This window comes from Diorhabda sublineata, chromosome X (genome assembly GCF_026230105.1).
Source record: "Diorhabda sublineata isolate icDioSubl1.1 chromosome X, icDioSubl1.1, whole genome shotgun sequence".
Taxonomy (NCBI): domain Eukaryota; kingdom Metazoa; phylum Arthropoda; class Insecta; order Coleoptera; family Chrysomelidae; genus Diorhabda; species Diorhabda sublineata.
The window spans coordinates 38,773,678-38,797,071 of NC_079485.1; the positions used below are offsets into that span (position 1 = coordinate 38,773,678).

Here is a 23,394-nt window from a genome sequence, read left to right on the forward strand (position 1 = left end):
TTAGAGGGTGTGATTTTAACCTTATCCTTGTATACTCTTGATCCTAGGCACAGAACACTGAGACCGCTAAGAATACATTAGTGTTAGATAATGCTCATTATGGCATTTTATATTCAATCTATTATATTTTCAGTCAAGGTAGTTTTAATTTAAATAAAAACCAATTACTTCAAATATTTATATTTGTCTACAAAATTAGCATAAAATTACAGTTTATAATTTATAACTTCTATGAAAACTTATTTATATTTACAGTCATTATTTTGTTTATTCGTTGAGACTAATTGCACTTGAAATTAGAATACAATGCAAACCAAATAAATATAAAATTTGAGTAATACAACTTTGGTTTAAAATTTACTGTCTCATTGATAGAAATACTTTCTAAAAGCTGTTGTCTTTTAATTATCACATGAAAATATAAAAAAAAAGAATAAAATAATATATAGAGAGAAATGTGCAGTTTAAAAATACCAAAGGACATAAAATTTTCAAACCATTTAAAAAAAAAGTAACAATCAATAAATGTAAAAAGAAAAAGGTAGATATTCCAATTTAATTTATTTAAAAGCAATTTCTAAGTTAGTAATGAAGCACTTTCGTTTCAATTTAAACTCTTGAGTAAACAAAGTACAGAAAAAATTGTATAGCCAATTTTAAAGAAATACTGATAAAAAGATAATTGCCACTTTTTTCTATCATCCTTTGTAATAAACAGCATTGATATGGTACTTAACATTAAAAAACATACTACAAAATCACAAAAACACAAATACATACTGATTCCGACTAATGGAATTATTTTAATCTAATTTGTTCAAACCCTTAGTTTTAATAAATTAAAACCCTAATTGCTGTAAACATAACATGTTATATCTTATTGATATCAATGAATACACCGAAGTTTGTATACTTTGTGCTCATACCAGTATTCAATTTCTAGAATTAGTTGAGCCCTGGTCATATTTGACATATAATCAATCACTAATAATGAAATAAGATCAGCCTATCATTATCATTATGCACAAAATTTGTATAACCTTGGAAATAATACAACAAAAACCTCTGATATAAATCACCCTGCTCAAAACACAATCATTCGATTTCATTCAAATATCAAAGTGAATTGAAAATTGTAGAAACTGTAGTTGGGTCTATTATTTTAATTATATTTATTTTTTATTAGAGTAATTCAAAGTTTTGAAACCACTTGTGTGACTCTTCAAGAAACTACATAAAGGATCCTGCCAGTGGTGGACCAAACATTGCTTTGATAAGGAAACACGATTCTAGTCTCTTCAACTTTTTGCGTCCTCAACGTTCACTCTAGACATTAATTAAAGCTTAATCATAACTGGAACTTCCCAGTTTTTTCAAAAAATCAAAAATCCACTTTTTTAAGTTTTCCTTCAAACCACCTGCCAAATGCTCGAAATTAGAGATAAAATGAATGTGCAGTTGGATCCTATATCCTATATCAGGGTTCATCATACAATAGCGATCAACAAACTCTATGAATATTTTCCACTGTATCTCTATGTTCTTATCCCTTTATCCTTATCTCCTTTAACTTTCTTCAAATTTATTTATCTCTATATCTTTATGTTTTTCTCTCTATCTCCCTCACTCACATTCTCATTCTTGAAATAAAAATTAAAGTAATAGAAATAAATTGTTAAAGAATATCTCATTTTCTTATAATATATATGAAAATAAATAAAATAATGTTTAAAATGACTTTTAAAACATCTGGCCTTTGATTAAAAAGTTTTAATCAAAATCGTGGATAAATATTTTGAACCGTATTTATAAAACATGTAAAGAGATAATAATAATAATACTGAATATAGTTTCTGAAACTATCTGACCACATTAAAAAATTAAAACAAGACGTCGATTTACAGCATATACAAATATAATAAAAAAATTCTTTTATTAATAAATTAAAATTTAAAACCAAACATAACAACATTGAGCTACAAAGTACTAATATAAATTAGTAATTAGTGGGTTCCATTAAGGCAATAAGCCTAAGTTAGAACAAGCTCAATATTAATAATGTTTGTGACATATTATCACATATTGAGATTTGGAACACTAGTCTTATGTTGATTAAAGAGGCCAAGTTAAGTAGTAATAAATATTTGACTAAGAGGTTGGCAAATTGTTGAGTATTTTTGGTTAAATTTTGTGTAGAGAAATAAAGAAAATAAACAAATGCATCAGTTATAAAAAATACTTAAGGCTATTAAAATATTGTTTTCTATTTCACTTGAAGTGAAGTTGCCCCTGTCTATTATTGTAGAGCAGAGAATAAATAATACCACTATGCAGATTTATAAGCCCCAACTTACCTTCAGAACAATATGTACATAAGTTTTATGTAGTGGCATGGTTAAGTTTATTCCTATTAATTTTAATGGTATTCCCATATCTTCGACGTTTATTGCTACAAACTTCACATACCATGATAAAATATCTGACTAATGCATTCCATGAGAATTCCAAGCACTCTCAGTAATTGCAGGTTGTGATTGTGTTTGTGCACCAGGACCTCTTTGTTGTCTCATAATCTCATCTGCTGGTGCGCAATGGGGTCTTGGACCAGGTTCTGGGGTATAAGTGAACGTTAATCCGGTAGCATAAATAATACCGTCATTTCTCACTAATGAAACAGGAACTTGCGTAGGTTGACGTACCCATAACCATTCGCCACGGAATTGAGATATGTCGGGTACTACACACAGCATGCTTTCCTGACATCTGGAATTAATAAGTGGTGTGAGCAAATTATTCCCATATTCCATACACATCAGTTAACATTTACCAAATTTTCATTTTATATATTTATGAGAAATAATTATTAGTAGTATTTACACAAAGAAGTTTTACTTAGCTAGAGAGATAAATAATGTTTCCTTTTGATAGTTGGTATTCCATCGAGTCATCAATACGAAACAATATATTACAATTCATGACTCTATAGATAAACATTTCTAAAACATTAGATCTCAACAAAAATATATTTGCTTGTATTGATATAAATCCACTATTTTCTCGGTATGATATATCTAAAGTTAATGAGAAGGCGTGAAAACGCAAGGTTTTTTCAGTAATCTGTTGTGAATGTCAGTAATTAGAAAGCCAGTTTAGGAATTTAAAAAAAAAATAAATGTTGTAATTTTTTAGTTAGCAATGAGGTGTTTAAAATGTGCTAGAAAATACAACTACTAGTCGTTATAAAACATGGAAACGAAAAGGTTTTAGTTGAGTATTATTTTTTTTAAAATCAATTTTAAAAACTCGTTTTTTTATTTTTATTAGTATTATATTTTTCAAAGCCAATAAAACTAGCAAAATTTTCTATGCACGCTAATTTCAATATTCTATATTAATTTGAATAAAATATCTTCATAATTTTCAAAATAAATCATATATACATGCCAGTGGCAGTGTTTATTAGTTATAGGATTAAAAATACCTCTTTACATTGACTCCTATAAGGGTTAATACTTTTCCAAAACTTACCTATACATTGTCTCAGCTTCAACATCTCCAAACCAAACTTGCAATGATGGTGAAAAATTATCTCCTGTAAGTTCTAACATAGCAACATCACCACCACCATTTAAATGTAAACTATGTACAATCGGCACTGGTGTAACTGGGGATCTCACTGGTCCCATCCCTTCATAAAACTGATATTCTGCTTTATCTGTAGAAATGATAGTCCAGCACGCTCCATCATTAATCATTTCTTTATTGGGTTCTTTAGGACAAGGTGTAGCTTGGAACTGAATAATTCGTTCTTGTGATAGACAGAGGTACATTCTTTCTGTGTCCTTCATATAGAAAGCACATTTGTGAAGTTGTGATACTGGGTCATCAGCTTCTAATAGGGCTTGTTGTTTGTCTACCTGCAATATTTTATACTTTTGTAGCATTAAATTTTATAAGAGCAGTATCAAAAATATATATGTTACAGCCCAAGTTCAATATACAGTCTATTTCCAGAAATACTGCTTAATCCAATGCTTTCAGGCAAAACCAGAAACAAATTCGAATTTCTTTCTTCATCTAAAGTATTCCTAATCAAACCTAGAAGTTCCTAGTTTTTCTTTCAAACATCGATCAGTCAATCCTAAAAGTGACTGACAGACTCGGTCAGACGCCAATATGTATTGCTATTGTAACATGTTTACACCATTCCTTTTCCCAGCATCAATAGAGTCAAAGAAGATCTTCAAATGTTATAAATATCACACAAGCTGTTATAGTTGGTGGTTTTAAAAGACAAAACTAGGTGCAATAAACACACTGTTTTTGGATAATCAAATAACAAAATAGAAAGAGGAATTTCTAGTTTTGAAGATATTGCCAACGCTCAGATGTTTCTTGGAGAAATTAGTGCAAAACATTCTAAACAATAAACATTAAAATTGAAAAATGCTTTATTATGATCTATTACTCTGATATATTTTACACCTAATTGAAGTTTCACTGGTCAAACCCTAATTTCAGGAAATTAAGGTTCAGCAGTTACCTCAATTACTCTCTCCTAAGATTGACAAAAATTCGTTAGACAAAATCCCGAAAAATGTAATTTTTTTGGATTTGGGGATTGATAAGTCAAACCTAGAAGCACCAGTGATTTGAGGTATGACTGTAACATATACATAAACCCTAATGTGCATAATTAAAATCACACTGAATTATCAACAATTTGATGAAAATTTAATATTACCTAATTTTGTAAAGAAACTATCAAGAATTATAATACCAAAACTATTGAATTATCAACAATTACAAAGTATTTTATTTTTATTTCTAGCAATTAGCAAAAAATTATGATGAGGTCTAGAAACTGCAAATCAATAGCAGCTAATATGATAAATCTACCAATAATTCAAAACAACCTAGAGAATATTATACTATGTAAGTCATTATTTGTATTAGAAAAAAATAAATGTCCACATTGAATAAAATTATGTAGTTCAATATGGAATAAATTGAATATAACTTGGATGAACAAAGTAATACTGTTAATGTACTTTTCCTCATTTTGCAATAAAACACTTTGCAGCCTATTTAAAAAATTTTTGGTCTACGATATTTTACAGTAAAACAAAAAAAGCTGTACATATCCAATTTTATATTACACAAAAATAATTTGCATTTCAAAGTAAAATGCTTTTTGTGTACTTACTATGTTGTTTCCTACAATTTACAGATAAATTGCCAATTCTAATTTTTACAGACTTAAAACATTTGTGTAAAAATGCAGTTAGAGCTGACTTTGAGAAAATACCAAGAAAAATTGTTTAAACATTGAGTATGAGTTTATTTATAAAAGTATTTTTACCTTTCTGATAATAAGTCTCGGTAGAGCCATACCCGTAACAGAACACACTAATTTAACTGTTGATCCATAATGGATGTATCCATCTCTCACTTGAAACTCTTCACTCTCTGATTCATTATCATCTAATAAATGTATTGTAAATGCACCCCACTGAGTTGAACTAGCATGAAAATGTCCATTTTCAACATGCAAATACCTGGTAGAAACTGTCTGAGATCTTAACCTATTAAAAAGAGCCACTTTTGTACCACTAGCTATACACAAATCTGCATTTTTTAAACTCTGTTTTTTCTTAGATGGTTTTGATATCACTTTAATTCGTTTGCTATGAAACACTCCAATGTCATGTCCCGAACCATAAAACATTTTCACTGATAACATAAAATGTTTACGTTTATCAGAGTCTGAAATATATAACGTTTTTGCAGCACAATACTGTTTTCCATTGTTGAGGTCCAATTGTTGCATATCCTGATCTGAATTACCTAAAAATGAATATTTTAAAACCATCAAATTAATTATGTTTTTGTGTAATTATGTAAATATATTATTTGGATATTTGCAGCACAAAAACTTACATTATATTTTTATATATATTCATATATTATTTACTAATATGTTTAAATGCACAACTAAACTATAATATGAGTCTACTATGTAAGAGATTGATAACAAAACTAATTTTAAAATTCATCATAGAATCAATTACCTATTCCTATGAATGCACATAGTTGTGAGGCTTGTTCAGATTCTCCTTCCCGAAGCATTTGTTCTTGCCTCAATCTCCAGCCTTCTCCAAATAAATAAATACAAGGCGGTGGACAAAAAAATCTTTTTTCATTACCATATGACTTTTGTGCAACTTTAGCATGTAATATAACAATCACCATATCAGATCTTTCCCTAAGATACCTTTCCATTGCTTCCCTAGTAAGTCTTCTATCTTCCCCGCGATATCCTCCAGGTACAACTGCTCCAGAAAACCTGGAGTACATAGCTCCATGCTGAGGGGGAGGTGTAGGAGGCGATTGTGCATGGTTTATTCCTGGCAGACCGTATTGATGAGGCATTTTCACTAAACACTATATTGGATGAAAACACCATCAGTTAACCTCACAAACTCTATACTTCATCATGACTTTTCTGTTAAAAGTTTACCATGGAGATGTAAACAAATAATAAACACACAACCCGTGACTATACAACTTCTTACACTTCCGCGACTACCGCTGTAATGTAATATGTGAGATCGTGAGAACAAAATGCTACTGTTCAATTGTGAGATTCTCTCCCCTCTATAATAGTAATTAGTAATTCACCTCATTACATTTGAAAAACACCTGTTCACAGCCTAAAATTTTCCGACAGTCTGACCAACCTTTCGGGGTTTGAAAAACCAATTTTTATATATTCTAATTTTATCCTTAAATTAGTCTATATGTTTTGGAGCTAAATATCCTATATTTTCCAAAACATCCATGCTCAATCCATATAAGTTGTCGAGCTGAATTTCAGTTAATTCACATTAACAAGTTTTTTTGTCTTTCTTATTATTACATGCAATCAGTAATAAACGAGTTGGTTGTTTGTTATGTAGTGTATGTTTGGGACTCATGCCCAGCGATATCACTCGTCACTGTTTTCTTTGATAATTTGGTATGTGTAGTTAGGAAATAATATAACTTAATACGTATATATGAATATACATTTAAAAACGACACGGCAAGTCCAATGGTTTTGTTATTTTTAATCTTTGTATTTGTTCCCTGTTAGCTCGTTCGGGTAGTTATTAAGTCTGTTTAAGTAGCGTTCACTGTAAGCACTTATTTTTTCTTTGACAGAATTTACTTGAAGATATTTCCTGATTTCATTGTTGGGTATAAGCCACGGTGCGTCGGCGATTGTGCGTAATACTTTAGACTGAAACCTTTCTATAATCTCGAGCTGAGATTTGGCTGCTGTATCCCAAAACTGGATTCCGTAGATCCAAATTGGCTTGAAGGCGACTTTGTAAACTAGGAGTTTATTTTGTAAGAATTTGGATTTACGTCATAGTAACCAAATTTTTTTCTGAATTTAATTCCCAACTGTTTCTTTTTGGTAAGGATTTGTGTTTTCCAGGTGAGCCCTTTGTCTAGATAGATACCCAGATACTTTGAGCTGTCTGTTTTTGTTAGAGTTGCTGTAAGTGTAACTCCTCTACATTTTGTGAAGGTGGTTTGGAGTGATTTTGCTCAATTAATTTTGATTCCCCAGATTCTTGTTCAGTCGTTTATTTTTTTAAGATGTTGTATATATGCTACATTGGGGTTAATTATACGTTAATTGTATTCTACACATATAAAAATTATTACTTTGCTTTTTATAAACATTAATGTCTTATTTCAATTATTATTGATAGGGAATTATTTATTGTTCATTAGCGTAGAAACCCTAGTATTACTGTTATGACGACTAGAATAGTTAATTTAACAGAACAGAAAGTATTCCGAAATTAGAATCACTTTATTTACATATTGCTAATTCTTAAAAATTATATCTAGAAATTAACAAAATATATTGTTACAAAATATTTCGCAGAGATTTTTACAATACTCAAGTAAAAGGTTACCGATGCTTTAACCGGAATATCTTGATACAAAGTAGTTTTAGTCGTCAAATCAGTATCCATGGAACTTGCATGATAAATCAACCACATCAGTTGCATAACTGATTCAAAATTGAAGCAATGGATAGGCAATACCACATACAGTTTTTTGAAGCAATGATTAATTTAAATATTGATTTTGTATATAATAAATAATTTAAAGTTTTTCAAAATATAAATTAATTTTCTACTTTTCTCTTCCTACATGATTCTATAATTTTGTAGTTTATCTTCATCCCCTCCTTAAATTTGTTCTATAACTATTTTTAATTATGTAGAATCATAGATGAACCACGAATGAACCATATGAACTTCATATCCTAGGTAGTATGGGGAAGCGTTTGGTTGAATCAGTGATGTTTAGTACGCTGTTATAGGTTAATGTAAGGGCGTGAGAAAGAGCGGGTCGTTACACATTTATTTGATTTGAAAAAAAGGCAATTTAAAAAGAATTTATATCCGCTTTCTTCAAATGATATGAAATGTGAATCTCACGAAAATTTATGAACCGTTATTAATATAAAATGTCAAAATATTTCAATATTTGACTTTCTTTTTTAATTTCAAGAGTGCTTGTATGTATTATGGGTGTTCACGGACTCTGGAAATTAATTGAGTCGTCTGGAAAACCAGTACCATTAGAGACACTTGAAAACAAAGTTTTAGCAGTAGGTACATAAAATGTTTAATATTGTTTATAATAATACTCATTTGTTGTTTCCTTTAGATGTTTCGATTTGGCTGCATCAAGCAATTAAAGGCTTTCAGGACAACAAAGGAGCACCTATTGCAAATGCTCATTTGCTGGGAATATATCACAGGGTTTGCAAATTACTATATTTTAAAATTAAACCAATCTTTGTTTTTGATGGAGGAGTACCTACCCTTAAAAGACAAACTATTGTAAGTTTATTATTCATTTGAATATAAATAGCATTTGTCAATTGCTGGAAACTAATAATTATATTAATGTCAAATTGATAAAAGCGTTATATCCTCCTGGAGAACCACTATAAGGTGAAAAGTGAAAATAGATATTTTTAAGGTTATGACAAAATATTTTTTGTGTATCATTCAAAGTATGAAGAGTAGAAGTATAATTTTAAGGTTTGTATTTACAGTGGACACATTGCTTAAATGATGATATGAATTTCCCACCGTAGCTCATTATTTATATAAAGAAAACAATATCAAAATCAAGTTGTTATAAGTATATAAATTATTTTTTGCTTTACATTTATATATTTGATTTATTTTCAGCATAAATGATGGATAAGTAGATGAGAAAACTGATTCAAATGAACCAGTTTCTAGGTGGATATTACTTCAACAATTTGTTTTTTGTTGAATTTGAGATTAGCTCAGTGAACCAAAATCTCGTAATCAAGTAAACTTCTCTGAAAAAGCAAATTTGGACCAATTTGAGTATAATGAAAAATCTGATTGATACTTTGTGAAAAATTGAAATTGAGAAGTTAAAACTAAAGTAAAGGGTGGAGGTGCATTTCATTTGCAGTAGTAGATAATATAGTTTTATAGAAGGCAATATTAGTCAATATAATTATTTGTATATAACACAGCAACATAGATAAACTACTAAGAGAAATCATTTTTCATTTTTTAAATGCAGACTGCAACAATCCACCTGTATTTTCAGTTTCTTGAAAATTAGTTTGTTCACCTGTAAAGATAATATCCATTTTTATAGAATACTTTCAAATTTGTCTTTTTATATCAATGAATTTATTGTTTCTACTATTATCCATTAATAAAGACTTATTCTTTTCAACTCTTAATACTTTGTTACATATACAATATTTTTCATTGCTTTTAAGGCCAAACGGAACCAGTATAGATCGAAAAATTCCTCTGAAGCAGACAGGCTACAAAGGCAACTTATTAGTACCCTTTTGAAACATACAGCAATAAGTAAAGTACTATCAGAAAAAACAAAAGCAAGCTTGCCACTTCTAAAAAAATCTAGTACAAAGTATGACACTCTCTATGATCCACCTTCAGCAGATTTTGATTCTCTAGAGTCTTCAGATGAAGAAGTCACTGGCAGCTCGAGTACTACAGATTCAAGTCCAACAAAGCAATGGGATTTGCATTCAATTGATACCACTAGTCATTATTTTAAATCATTACCTTTAGAAGTGAAGCATGAAATATTGACAGATTTGAAAGATACAAGGAAACAGAATTCATGGGGCAAACTTCACCAACTCCCCAAGCAAAGTAATGATTTTTCTAATTATCAGATGAAGAGACTTCTAAAAAGGCAAGAAGTTCAAACAGCATTAGATAATGTTTTGAAAGAAATGGGTGGAATGTCATTATCCTTAGCTGAATTAGAATCTCTTCTCAATGATCAAGGTATAAAAACCAACAATGATTCTAATTTCGGAAAGCGAATAGCTTCTGATAATAATACTAGATATTTATATATAAAAGATATTCAGAAAGAAATTAAAGAATCAGAAAAGGCAGAAGAGACCAAGAAAACCAGTGTGTCTAATACAAGTGAGCAGGAAGGTGAGTTGGAAATAATAGCTTTATCCCAATATCATATTCTAATGAAATCTGAGAATGTCTAGTAAAAACTTTTTTTGAAAAAGACATTTTTTCATGAAATAGAATTTATCTTTTAATTACAAAGTAGTGTTTGTCAATATGTAGAAATTTGGAAAGTTCTTAAGTAAGATTTTTTTTGTATCATCAGTCTTATTCAATTTTTGTGAGTATAACTATCAATACCATTTAATATAGATAGTGTAATCATGCAACTGGTGCTTTGATCACTGCCTAGCGAAATAAATTATCTAAAAAACTTTATGTGATAAACCATTATAATTGAATTCAATTTTTTCTAGTTCATTTAGTTAAAACTAGTAGTCCCCAAACAATCTACAATCTAGTTTTAAACTGTGCATTTATAAAATAATCGACTAATGTCAAAATTTTTAGATGTTTTTAAATTTAGACTCTCATTCTATCTATTTTATTTTCAGAATTAAAAGAAGCTATTCAACTGTCTCTCCAAGAAACTCCATCTACTTCTAATTTTGAAGCAGCCGATTTAACAATAGAAACCAAAGCTGACTTGGAAGAAGAAGAAGAGCTACAAAGAGCTATTCAGTTGTCTCTAGGAAAAAACCCGCATTTAAAAGAACTGAAGCCTTCATTTTTAGAAAGTTTCAATGATGGAGATTTCCAGTCTAGTTCAGAGGAAGATTTTGAAGATCTCACACAAACATTTAATAAACCCACTGTAAAAGAAATGTCTTCTGCTCAAAATTATATGATGGAATATAGTGGATTAACTCCTGCTGAAATTGAGAAAATAATTGGTGACAATAAAAATGTATATTTAAGTACAAATAAAAGTTTTAAAAATGCCAAGTTAACTGAATTGAATGCTGATTTGGTTAGAGAATCCGAGCAATCAAAAGGTAAAGAGCAAAAAAATTTAAAAGGAGAGGATATAATCAAACAAACACAATCTGAAGATAAAAATAATAAAAATTCAAGTATGACAAATAGTGAACAGACTTCCAAACAAGATGAAACTGATGTAGATGACATTGAACTAATGTCAAACAGTGATTCAGATGATGATGATTTCTGTACTGTTGATACTACTGAAAAAGATATATCTAAAGAAAAAGGTGTGAAAGATACCAAGGATAATTTATTATTAAAAGAAAACCAACCTATAATTTGTGAAGTTATTATTGATCCTAATAAAATTGAAGCTGATGATCTCTTTGGAGACATTTTTGAAGCAAATACTGTAAAAGATCTCCAGGGAGATTTTCTAGCAAAAGAAAATATTCAAAATAATGTTAAAACATTAGAAAATTTCATTGAACCCAACCATAAAGATGATCATTCTAAAGATAGTTCTAATGCTCCTTTGGTCGATGAGAAAAAATTAGTTGACTCAATGGAACAAGATTCTATTGACAAAGAAAAAAGTAATATTTGTACAGATTTTATTAATAACAAAACTAAAATAGGTGAAGTAAATAATGAAGAATCAGTTGAAGAAAATGATCAAGTTGATGAAAATAAAGAAAAAATGAATTTGAGCGACAATATAAAATTAACTATGCCTGCAGTACCCAAGTTAACAATACAGGAGATGCAAGAATTGAAAGATAATCTTATGCACGATAAAATAGATATTTTAAGAGAAAAATCAAAAAAGGAGAGATTAGCAAATAATATTACAGATCAAATGTACCAGGAAGCTCAGGTAATTTACTTTATATATTGATAATTTACTGTTATACTTGAAACTACAAAAAATTAGTCCATATCACACTCTGAATATAATTGCTTCATAAGTAATGTATAACATTATATAATTTTGTGGAAAAAGAAATATGTCATGTTGGAAAATCAACTTTTGTAGATGTGAATAAAAATAAAACTGTAGTTCCGCCAATCCTGAAGGTTTCATCTCCAAAAGTTTAATTGTTATACTAAAGCTAAATTTAGTGTAAGCTAATGCTCATAACCTTCTCAATTTAAATCAATTTTATAGCTATAGAAGTTTTATCAATACAATTTGAACGTTATAATTTGATGCCTAAGGTTTTGTGTAAGATCCTTAATTATTTTCTCCCCAAATAATTTTTAAATGACATTATTTTGAAGATATTTTACAAAGTGTCCAGCAATAGTTCATGTAGAGACGCTTAAGTATTTAGTTTACTGCATATACTAGAATACTATATTCCATTTTATAATTACTTTTGTTTTGAAACTTCTTGTCTCCGTGTGAACAATAATTTCTTTTTAATTTTTTAAATCAAAATAAAAAACTTTCGGAAAATATTTGCTATTCTTTGAAATGTTAACTTTTAAATTCTGTTGATGCTGACCAATTTTTTTTTCTGTTTTCAGGAATTGCTAGAATTATTTGGTGTGCCCTATATTGTAGCACCAATGGAAGCCGAAGCACAATGTGCATTTCTAGATGAGATAGAATTGACAAATGGAACCATTACTGATGACAGTGATATCTGGTTATTCGGTGGTAAAACAGTATATAAAAATTTTTTTAATCAAAGTAAATATGTCATGGAGTTTAAATCTGAAAACATTGAGCACCATTTCAAACTAAATCGACAACAAATGATTTTACTGGCCTTATTAGTGGGAAGTGATTATACAATAGGGCTTCAAGGAGTAGGGCCTGTCACTGCACTAGAAATACTTTCAATCTTTCCTCCAAATCAGACTCAAGAATACACTCTTTCTAATCAACAACTGTTATCTGGATTAAAAGAATTCAAATCTTGGTATTTGAAGGGCAAAACAGGAGGATCTGGTAGGTCAAGTTTAAAAAATAAATTAAAAAATGTGACTTTCGTAGATAATTTTCCAAGTTGCCAAGTAGTTGAGGCTTATTTAGATCCAAAAATAGAAACTAGTAGGACACCATTTTCTTGGAGTAAACCTGATATAACTGGTCTTACAGTCTTTGCCAAAGAAAAATTTGGTTGGACAATGAAAAAAACAGAAGATATACTGAATCCAGTAATTAAAAAAATAGAAGAAAACAGATCTCAAAAATGTATTAAAGATTATTTCAAAACAAAATTTAAAGTTAATGCCAAGAGTATAGATGGTATAGTTAGCAAAAGAGTGAAGAGCGCTATTAGTAGAATCGGAAAAAGTCAAGATGAATTGATAGCTGACGAAATGATTGAGTTAGAGAAAGCAAAAGATAAAGTTAATGGAAAAAAATCTTCTAAATTAACTCAGAATCCAAAAAAGATAAGGAAAAAAATAGACAAAGGAGAGAATGAAACGAATTCAAGTGAAAGTATAAAAGAACAAAGTAATATTTCTAGAAATAATGTAGATACTAAAAATCAAGTTCTCACTAGTCAAAAATGTAAAACAAATACAAAAGAAAAGAAAGATAACAATAAAAAACAAAGTGATGAACCTGTGAATAGGGATATATCTAAAACAAAATCAAATAAAACAAAAGGTACACTACCCAAATCAAAATCTCTACATTTAGAACAGGTTAGTGAGTTGAAAGATTATGAAAATATTGCAATTGAATTGAAGACGAGAAGAAAAAGAAAAAATGAATTGCTGAAATTGAAAACAGAAGATCCCTCAAAGAAAAAACAAAAAGTTCTTCCATTACTAACTCCAATTTTGGAAGAAATACCAAAAGATTTGGAAGGCGATACAGATATCCAAATGTTGATTGCCACAACTTCTCACTCTAATCAAAGGGTACAGGAAATTACCACGGAAGCCTTCAAAGCTCTTGAAACAACACCAACCAAAAAAGTAGGCCCCAATACAAGCCTTCATAAACCAGATTTAATACATCAAAGATTGCGAGATAAGTCTAATTTACTGAGAAACAAAATGAAAGCAATCGAAGTATTTAGAAAATCAAAAAAAGGTCCTGGATATGTTTCAAAAAGGAAGAAAAAACTAGTTTTGCCCAAGGAAGATGCAGAATTATCTGAAAACAGTGATTAAATTATTTTACTTTTCAAGTTATTTAGATGTTTAGTTTTATTTATATACAAAATTGAATCAATTTTATAATATTGCAAATTTTGAGCTGATATAAATATATCTTACAAAAAATAGTAGGAGTGTGATAATAAGAAGCATTGTCTACTCTTCAATCTGAGTGTTTTAGCACTACATACAGAAGCTTTGGGGAAAAGGGTAGGTTCCTTACATTCTTAGTAAGGACGAATTAGTTTTACAAATCCCCTTTTATTGGGGTTATTTGGAGATAATTATATTCTCACGAAAGCGACCAAAAGCTTTTTTTCAGGATAATCTGCAGCCAAATTTTTTAAATATGAATGAATCAATCTGATAAATTACCAAATATTGTTTGTTACATAGTTTCTTGAACCAATATATTTTTTTACCTATGAAATCATTCAGAATTTTATTTATACCACAGTATTTATCATCAACAAACACTCCTTTTTAAAATATTTGATTGACACATTAAAAAAATGTGGTAAAATAACAACAGATACAAAAATATGAATTTAATTCACCAAATAGTTGAAATGTTTTTAAAAATATCAATATGGTATTGTGAAATCAAGAGGCGAAACCGAATGCACGTGATTTCTAGACTTACCTGAAGTTGAAGCCAAATGGGACCCGAATGAAACATACAGTTTATTCTGCAAAATTAACAGAACTTAGATCCCTCCGTCAAAGAATTAACACAGTCTTGTTGCAATTAATCATTTTGAGAGAATATATCAATGGTTTTCTATGCATGGACATTCGTTTTTATAGTGTCACAGAAATGAATATTATAGTCTTATGTTGACATCAAAAATCAAGAGTTGTTAAAACCGTTACTTCAAAGGACATATTTGATTTTAAAAATAATGGCAGCAATCTCCCAAGTCATTACACAATGCACAAAAGATTTCTTGACTTATTACTAATCTATTAATGGTTTTGTAAAGTTCATTTTTGCTCCAAAACTTACTAACAAACCCAAAAATATCAGAAACTTCAGCATAAAATACTTAAATACCCATATATGACGAAAATGGATATATGCAAAAAATAATATAATCCTATATATTCTTAAAGAATTCAAAGATTTTTATGATGTTGTTCTGATTTGGTGGGTGAACTACAAGATCCGAAACTGAAGAAATAGTTTTTGTCGTTATATTAGGCTGTACATTTGAGGTAAAAGTGAGTTTTCTTAATCATCTCCATTCTTATGATTGGAATACCCTGTATTAGATTTAAAGAATGTTAGATAAATCAATCAAATTTTTGTTACAAATCAAGTTTGAATATCCACATCTATCACAGGATATAAATTCATTTTAGGATAAATATATAGTTTAACAAAATTCACTTGGGAGGCACGGAAAAAGATTTTCTAAAATCATTTTTATTTCAGACATGAAACAGTTATTTTTGACTTAAGTGCGTAAAAGAGTATTGTGCCATGAAAACTCACAGTTCTACAAAAAAATGTTTGTATTTCGTGTTTTCATGTGTATCGTCTGAAATATTTTAAAACAAAAACTTCCAATACATCTTGACGTGGTTATTGCTAAACGACTGTTGTCTTGAAAAAAATGAGTCTATAAAACGTCATGGTGATTGGAAAACTGGATCTATAGTAAATGCATATATAGAAGATAGTTTGAATAACAAAATTGAGATTTCTAACAAAATATTGAATTTTCCATCTTCCCCCAAACAAAATGTCTGATAAAATTGTGGAATCAACTCTTCAAGAAATATTTAACGTTCCTGATCAGCAGCAACATGGAATTTATGTTGGAAGTAGTTGTTCAAATATTACTATCAATTATTCTAATAAATGCAATTATTTCATGATAAATAATTGACTCTGTTAATAATAAATCCTTAAAAAAGTAATATTTCTTGTTTATTTTATGTATTTTGGTTGGGAAAAAATTGACACAACTAATCTAAATCACTGCACTAACTTTAAAGATTCAAACCTTTTGAGTAATTTTACTTATTCACATTGCTGAATTACTTTAACGTTCTCGTGGTCGTAAAGCCATTTTTTATGCTTCGTTGCAAAATGGACATTTCCAGTTTCTCACATATTCTCAATTTGTTTCTTCCAGAAAACGTTAACCAAAGTAAGGAATGTCTAAGTTTAGATAATTCTAGAACAAATTTCCAGATTCTTGTACAATAGTTTTAAAAGTACAAAGGAGAAGACGAGGAAAAGGAAAGAGTGAAAGTAGATGATAATTTAATATTAACCCACATGATAATATTAATGTTTTAAAAAACAAAAATAACTTTAGAAAAATATACAATATCATCTCTTTATTATTAATTGAACTACACTGTAATTGAAAAATGATTCATGTAGTGGACATTAAAAAGATTTTAATAAATAAAAAGATCAATGGTTCACACAATAAACATTCAAAAAATTATGATATGAAAGATAAAGGCATTAAATTTCCAAAATAACAGAAATAACTTGTAATCAAAATTGTAATCAATGAATCATATCAATTTGAGACTTTGTAAAAAAAATAGATATATAAACGTTATTTGATTCACTTCACCAAAAGTTCACCGGTCATTATTTCTACAACCATTTTCTTCCTTAAATACGGCATGTGTTCTTGGCTGAACACAATTTTGGCATCTCGAGTGAGAAATTCCGCAAATGTACAAGAGAACATGCCGCAATCACTGCCATTCATCTGCTGTGGAATATCTTTGACGTTCTCCAATTCAAAATCAGATGTATCAAAAGGAATTTTCTTCTTGTCTAGATGTTCAGCTTCTAAGTATTTTTTTAATGCATCTAAACACTTATTGTTACTGCTTCCCATACTATCATAATATCTGCAATACAATTATTCTTCAGTATACAATACATTCAAAAGAGTTCAAATCGACAATTGTCATAAACATACACACCAATTTAGCAATTAGTGAGAGAATTTATTATTAGAAAGGTTAGCAACATTTTGTACAACAATCCAAACAATGAACTACTGATATCAGAATTTCTTCAGATAACTATTTTCCAATTTTAGTAGAAGGTAGTTCACTTATGACACAGCTTTACATTATGAAAATTTTATAAGAATCTTGTATATTTAGCAAATTCGTTTGAAAGCTTATGATTTTCAAAATGAATGCCATGGAAGAGTATAACGATGACAACATTGTAATCGCTATACTTAACGCTTGGTAAGAATCAAACGTCTGTAAGATCTCTGTGAATATTTATATAAGGTGAAATTAAAAAAAAAATTTTAAACTTAATAATTTTTATTGATATGAGTATTTATCCAATCTAATAGAAAAATACAAACAAAAGTAAATTTTATAGCATCTGTCTATTTGGCATTGCAATTTTTGATTTATTAAAATTACCCTGCTCATCAAATTTTCTTTTGTAGCACAATTGATATTGATTATTATATTTTGTTATTTATTTCACTGAAAATAGTTTTTGTCTACAGCTCTCGCCAACTTAAACAGTTGTAAAAATAAAAAAGGTAGTTGCGTCCCTTCATTTATATTATTGCATGCAATAAAAAAGCAATAGCCCCAATGAATTGATTACTTGAGCAGTTTTAATTATAAGAACTTTAATTTTACCAATTATTTTTATTTTATAAGCATCAATATTCCAAAAAAATACTAAACTTCATTTTGTTTCAATTAATAGAAGAGCTCAATCCTATCAACTTGTATATAATGCTATGTTGAAGTTTTGTAAGTACAATTAATGAGGTTAGCTCAAATAAAACGTGATTATTATATATAAGAATATAAATCAATATAACAAATACCACATGCTTTGAATGTTACATGTGAATGCACATTTTGCAAAAATGAGACAAATATGTACTGCTGAATCAATAGCAATAACAAATTATTATATACGTACCTAATAGATTTTGCTCGAAAATCAATAATGGCCATACACCAATGCATGCCTAAATGTATAGGAACGCAAATAAGCGCGTATTCAAAAATATCAACTTTTTTAGTCCATCTTCTCAATGACTGGTGCCCGTCTTTCAATAGCTTTGGATAAAAGAATGTATTAAATGCATAAGCTTTTGGCCATTTTGGGAGTTTTGCTCGTTCCATAATCAAATTCATGTAGAAATTAATAACTTCATCGTTAAGCCAATTTAGACCGGCGATAGTTAACAAATCTCGCCTTGTTATGTTCAAGTTGAATTTCTTGCAAAGAATTTCGTTTGGATCTCCTCTGAAGGCATTATTTATGATTTCACTATGAGCTTCGGTAAGAGGGGGAAATTCCACATCTTCTTCTGTTTCTTCTATAGGTAATACAACATCTCTGATTTGCAAAGACTTATTTATCTTTTGAGTCAGTGCCTCCATGCGCATATCTTTATTAATTTTCCCGTGTTTCTCGGAACAATCTCTTAAATAGTCTATCTCTTTTTTTCTTTCGGCTATTAATTTTTGATGGCGATTTACTCTAAAATAAGATAACACAAATTAATAATAAACATAAAAAACATCCAAAAATTAATTAGCCTTGAAATATTTAGAAATTAACTTGAGTAATTATGAGCTATGTTTGATTTGCAACACTGCAGTGTTCTCAAAATATATTGTACTAAACGATATTCAGCACCATGTTTTTGGTATTAATATTGACGTTTTTAAACAACAGTACTGAGCTATCTTGTCACCAGTAACACTGATAAGAAGTGTTTCAATTAAGTAACTCTCAGGAGACTCATACAGCAACTTCTCATTAGATACAGAGACAAAAATCTGTTTCTCCATTAGAAGATGATGAATTTAATATTTAGAATAATTACTTTCAGTCAAATGAATTATATATTCGGACTTGTTGCCTAATTTTCTAGAATAAGAAGAGAAACAGGTTTCTGATAACATAATAGTTTCTTTTCACTATATTATTTATATGGTCACTGTAAAGCACAAGGTTGTTGTGAATATTTAGTAAGTTCGAAACAATACAAATAGAAGTGAAATAGAAAAGTACTCATATACGGGAATGTTCTTCATTTACCTGAGCTACTAGATTTTTTAAACTGAGAAAAACTTACATACATCCAAAGAACTCATATACAAAACCCAAACAATAATATACCAGTCAAGTATTTGTCATCATTTGGCACATAGCCTGTTCGCAATACACAGTTAATAAATGCAAAAACAGAAAAACTTATCAGCATCATTACATTCAGACAAAGCACTACAAGTAATCTTTTAAAACAATAACGAAGTACCATGAACAGACCTGATACTTCTAAAATTATTAAAAGAATTGCCTACAAAATGGAGTTTGAAAAAATTTTGTAATAATATTGCTCACCTAAGCAGCCAAATAATTTTGAATGGACAATAAGCTCGCTATCCCGCATAGCAAAATTATTATAACATAATAATGGATAAAACATAATGCCAAGGTCCCACAACCCATCATTATTACTAATAAAATCGATAACACTAGCCTGGAACAGAGTACGTAAAATTTGGTATCCTGTATACTATAATATAACTGATAGGTAACTTTAAACAAGAATAAATGATGAAATCTATCAATATTGCAGCTCCTATTATTTAGAGTTTGTCGGGCAGTGTTTTAGATTCAATGCAGAATTTAATATTCTCATCCAGTATCAAATAACAAATTCAATATAATAATAATTCAATAAACATGATAAAAAAGTTTTGCTTAATTATATATACATATATTACAAACCAAGTTTTACACCAGGAATTGCACCACTCCAATAGGCTGAATTTTAAGAGAAAAAAAATGCAAATACTACTAAAAACTGAAAAGCCAGACTGCTCCTCCTTCCAAGAGACAAACAACAGAAAACTAAAGAAGCAATTGCCTGTGGATCTAAGATAAAAAAGAGCATTTTTCATCTTGCCATAAGTGAGAATACATAATTTATTCAGATCTAAACCAATAGCTTATAGAATTAGATTGCTTCTATGCTAATTTCTGAAATGTTCTAAGTTCCATCATTACTAGAAAATATATATCAACTTACAAATTTTCCAGCCATTCAGGCCTGGTTTCTATAGCAGTGTCAACAACCTTCTTGAAAGTGTTAATTGGATCGACTTTAATATCTGGCTTGGGAGATGGTGGATTTACAATTACCGCGTCAGGCTCTGAATCTGAATCCTTTATAATAATTGTATCATTTTTCCAATTATTCAGTACTTTTTTGAATACATCTTTTGTGGACAAATGTTTGTTAGATGACTCCAGTTTTGATTTCGTTGTAGTAGCAATTGTTCCACTTGTTATATTTGCCGTATCATAATTGAAAAGTGGTGATTTAGAGAAATCTTTTGATTTTTGCAGTAATTTTCTATACATCATTTTGTCATTCAAACGTATACTACTTGAAGAGTCATTCAATAACGATTGGAATAAGTTTGTTCTTTCTTTTAGCCGTTTTTCAATTTGTGAAGTTCTGTATTTGGATATACCCCCAGAGCTTGGTCTTACATAATTTAGACCTAGAAAACAAATAATGAATTAGTACAATTTTGAAATTAATTTGCAAAAATGGTTTTTCGTAACAAAAAATTACACAAATTGACAAAAATCAAAGTTACTTTAAATGTGATAAATAAATGTGCCAAACTTTACTAGATTGCCAGATTCATGATTGTAAAATTACCATTTATCACAATGAATAGATATCCTGGGTATATCATATGTGAATTTATTTATAAATTTAATTTAAAGAAGTTCTTTTGGGTTGAGAATCTCAAGAGCAATATTTTCAAGCTCCCAATTCAACATTTCACATTGTGTGAAGTTGGAATCACAATTCCCTATAACAATTTCAACTACTTTTCTTGTTGTCAGTTCAGGAAAAGCGCTATTAGGAAGCTGATTCAAGTGAAGAAACTTCTGTCAGTGTTATGGAATGGAATTAAATGCAAATTATACCTCAAAATGATCAAACAGATTATTTAATATAAAATAGTTGAGAAAAAATTACATAAAGATGTTAGTTAGGCTATAGCTAGTGGTAGAAGACATAAAATAAAATCCAACTGTGTTTGCCAATTAACCTGAAATTCATCTTCCAACTTCTCTCTAAAACCTTCAACTTCTTAGCAGAACTCTAACCAAATTTTGTTACCTTTTTACTTTGTTTTTAATAAAAAAATTCTTAATAAGATATAATTTTGAACAAATATGGAAAAATGAACTATTTTTATTTATTGTCCCTAATACCTACCTAATTCGGAATAAAAGAAAATTATATCAAAGAAACTCAGTAAAGAGTACCCACTATGGATAATCCAACTTCCCGCATAGTAACTTGTGTATACACCTTATCCTAAAGTATCTAAACTAAAAGTATGATCTATTATGTACACTTCTTGTCAAACACAAACCAAACCAGACAAAAATTACTCATGATTATTGATTTAAGGTATACTGCTTATAATATTCATAAACATTGAAGGAGTCTTATGTAACACGTTTAACATAGCATATTGGTAATGCTCAATCAGAAAATTGTAATGAAAAAGCTCTACCATATCCAATTTTTATGTGTATTGATAATGTCATAAGGGTGAAAAAGGAGTAAAAACAATAAAAAAACATGTCTATAGAAACAGAAGGAGTAAATTTATTTTCACATTTCTATAATATCATTCTTAATAATTATTACATGTATAAACCTACTTATCTTGAACATTTTGATCTGCTCTTCAGCAGAAATTAGCAAACAGAATATTCAATAGCCAATATAGAAATGTGTCTCAAAATATCAACAATATTCATTTAAGCTTATACATACCTTTTTTGGTAGCTTCATATTTTTTAGCCATAGGTGACAAAACTTCTTTAACAAAGCAAACATCTCCATCAGTTTCATTATACTGTCTTTTAGATGTACTATTATGTGGAGTTGATGTGAATTTACCAAATTTCCTATCACTCAGGTTTGTACTTCCATTTAAAGTTTTCACATTAATTACTTCTTCATCATCGTCTTCAATTAAGTTGGCTGTTTCCATATTACGACTGGAGGGAGATTTATAAATTGAAGTCTTTCTTAAAGGTATTGGTTGTACGAAGTAAAATTCTCCTTAAAACATAAATGTCAATAATAATTATAAAAATCAAGTGCAAATCAAAGCTTACTGTCGAAATCGAAACTATTTTTCAGTGGATCTCCTTGTAATCTTCTTAATTTTGGTTTAGGTGCGAAAAATGATGAACATGGAGGAGAATCTAAAGCTCTGAAAAGTTTTGGTAAATTTTTTTGAAATGCAGTTTTATTATAAATAGTATAGATACCTTCGTTTTCTATTTCTTTCGGGTAGAATTGGGTTCATCAAACGTCTTATAATTTCTCTTAAACCATCCATTTTGTTAATTTTTTTAATAACGACCAGTTGACCATTACAGCGTTAAATTTCATAAATAATTATTACGGAATTAATTATTTTCTACTATAAATAAGCACAAAAACTAACAATTAATATTGATAAACAAACATAACCGGTAACGCATTATGGCTGAGATACATACATTAATTTCCAACTTAAAATATCAATTGATATCAGTACAATGACAATGACAAATGGCATTTCTACTTCATTTTTGTAAACAGCAGAGTTACCATCAGCTACCATCAATCAATTTTTCCCCTACTATTCTTTAGGCTTCTTCTCTATTGCTATACTGAGTTTATAGTGCACTGCACTGAATGGAAGTAGGACAAGTAGGTCAAGCTTATGGAGTCATAGTCAAGCTATTTGTGAGCAGGTATAAAGAACGCGTCAGTGCAGAATGGCGATGATCTTAAATGATTTAGTTGATTCT

At 29.2% G+C, this 23,394-nt stretch overlaps 3 protein-coding genes across 4 annotated transcripts; 1 reads left to right on the forward strand and 2 right to left on the reverse strand.

Annotated features, from left to right (window-relative positions):
* Nucleotides 1–55: 55 nt before the first annotated feature.
* LOC130451162 (suppressor of hairless protein) lies at nucleotides 56–6,987 on the reverse strand. Its single transcript, XM_056789993.1, has 4 exons — nucleotides 6,072–6,987; nucleotides 5,363–5,847; nucleotides 3,529–3,917; nucleotides 56–2,763 (listed from the first exon to the last, which is right to left on the reverse strand). Exons 1-4 carry the CDS (start codon nucleotides 6,430–6,432, stop codon nucleotides 2,484–2,486), a joined length of 1,515 nt encoding a protein of 504 aa, XP_056645971.1. The 5' UTR covers nucleotides 6,433–6,987; the 3' UTR covers nucleotides 56–2,483.
* A 1,337-nt stretch (nucleotides 6,988–8,324) lies between these two features.
* Nucleotides 8,325–14,946, forward strand: LOC130451164 (DNA excision repair protein ERCC-5). 2 transcript variants are annotated; one of them, XM_056789994.1, is made up of 5 exons: nucleotides 8,325–8,681; nucleotides 8,737–8,912; nucleotides 9,845–10,544; nucleotides 11,021–12,267; nucleotides 12,921–14,946. In XM_056789994.1, exons 1-5 carry the CDS (start codon nucleotides 8,594–8,596, stop codon nucleotides 14,526–14,528), a joined length of 3,819 nt encoding a protein of 1,272 aa, XP_056645972.1. In that variant the 5' UTR covers nucleotides 8,325–8,593; the 3' UTR covers nucleotides 14,529–14,946. The 2 variants fall into 2 exon arrangements, with proteins under 2 accessions (XP_056645972.1, XP_056645973.1); XM_056789995.1 differs by having other exon boundaries at nucleotides 8,569–8,677; nucleotides 9,270–10,544.
* Nucleotides 14,947–16,768: 1,822 nt separating this feature from the next.
* LOC130451127 (uncharacterized) lies at nucleotides 16,769–23,226 on the reverse strand. The gene is made up of 6 exons (XM_056789947.1): nucleotides 22,867–23,226; nucleotides 22,711–22,808; nucleotides 22,364–22,654; nucleotides 20,582–21,059; nucleotides 18,454–19,020; nucleotides 16,769–17,396 (listed from the first exon to the last, which is right to left on the reverse strand). Exons 1-6 carry the CDS (start codon nucleotides 22,935–22,937, stop codon nucleotides 17,102–17,104), a joined length of 1,800 nt encoding a protein of 599 aa, XP_056645925.1. The 5' UTR covers nucleotides 22,938–23,226; the 3' UTR covers nucleotides 16,769–17,101.
* Between the last annotated feature and the right edge of the window lie 168 nt (nucleotides 23,227–23,394).

Bases quoted from the DNA above. Each gene is read 5' to 3' on its own strand.
- LOC130451127 (XM_056789947.1), bottom strand. From the start codon at position 22,937: ATGGATGGTTTAAGAGAAATTATAAGACGTTTGATGAACCCAATTCTA. The intron at 22,809-22,866 runs GTATCTATACTA...AAAACTTTTCAG, and splicing joins GAAAGAAATAGAAAACGAAG to AGCTTTAGATTCTCCTCCAT. The intron at 19,021-20,581 runs GTAAGTTGATAT...ATCTTATTTTAG, and splicing joins CCTGAATGGCTGGAAAATTT to AGTAAATCGCCATCAAAAAT.
- LOC130451164 (XM_056789994.1), top strand. From the start codon at position 8,594: ATGGGTGTTCACGGACTCTGGAAATTAATTGAGTCGTCTGGAAAACCA. The intron at 8,913-9,844 runs GTAAGTTTATTA...ATTGCTTTTAAG, and splicing joins CCCTTAAAAGACAAACTATT to GCCAAACGGAACCAGTATAG. The intron at 12,268-12,920 runs GTAATTTACTTT...TTCTGTTTTCAG, and splicing joins AAATGTACCAGGAAGCTCAG to GAATTGCTAGAATTATTTGG.
- LOC130451162 (XM_056789993.1), bottom strand. From the start codon at position 6,432: ATGCCTCATCAATACGGTCTGCCAGGAATAAACCATGCACAATCGCCT. The intron at 3,918-5,362 runs GTAAAAATACTT...AAAATATTGCAG, and splicing joins CGAGACTTATTATCAGAAAG to GTAGACAAACAACAAGCCCT. The intron at 2,764-3,528 runs GTAAGTTTTGGA...TATTAATTCCAG, and splicing joins GAAGCTGAGACAATGTATAG to ATGTCAGGAAAGCATGCTGT.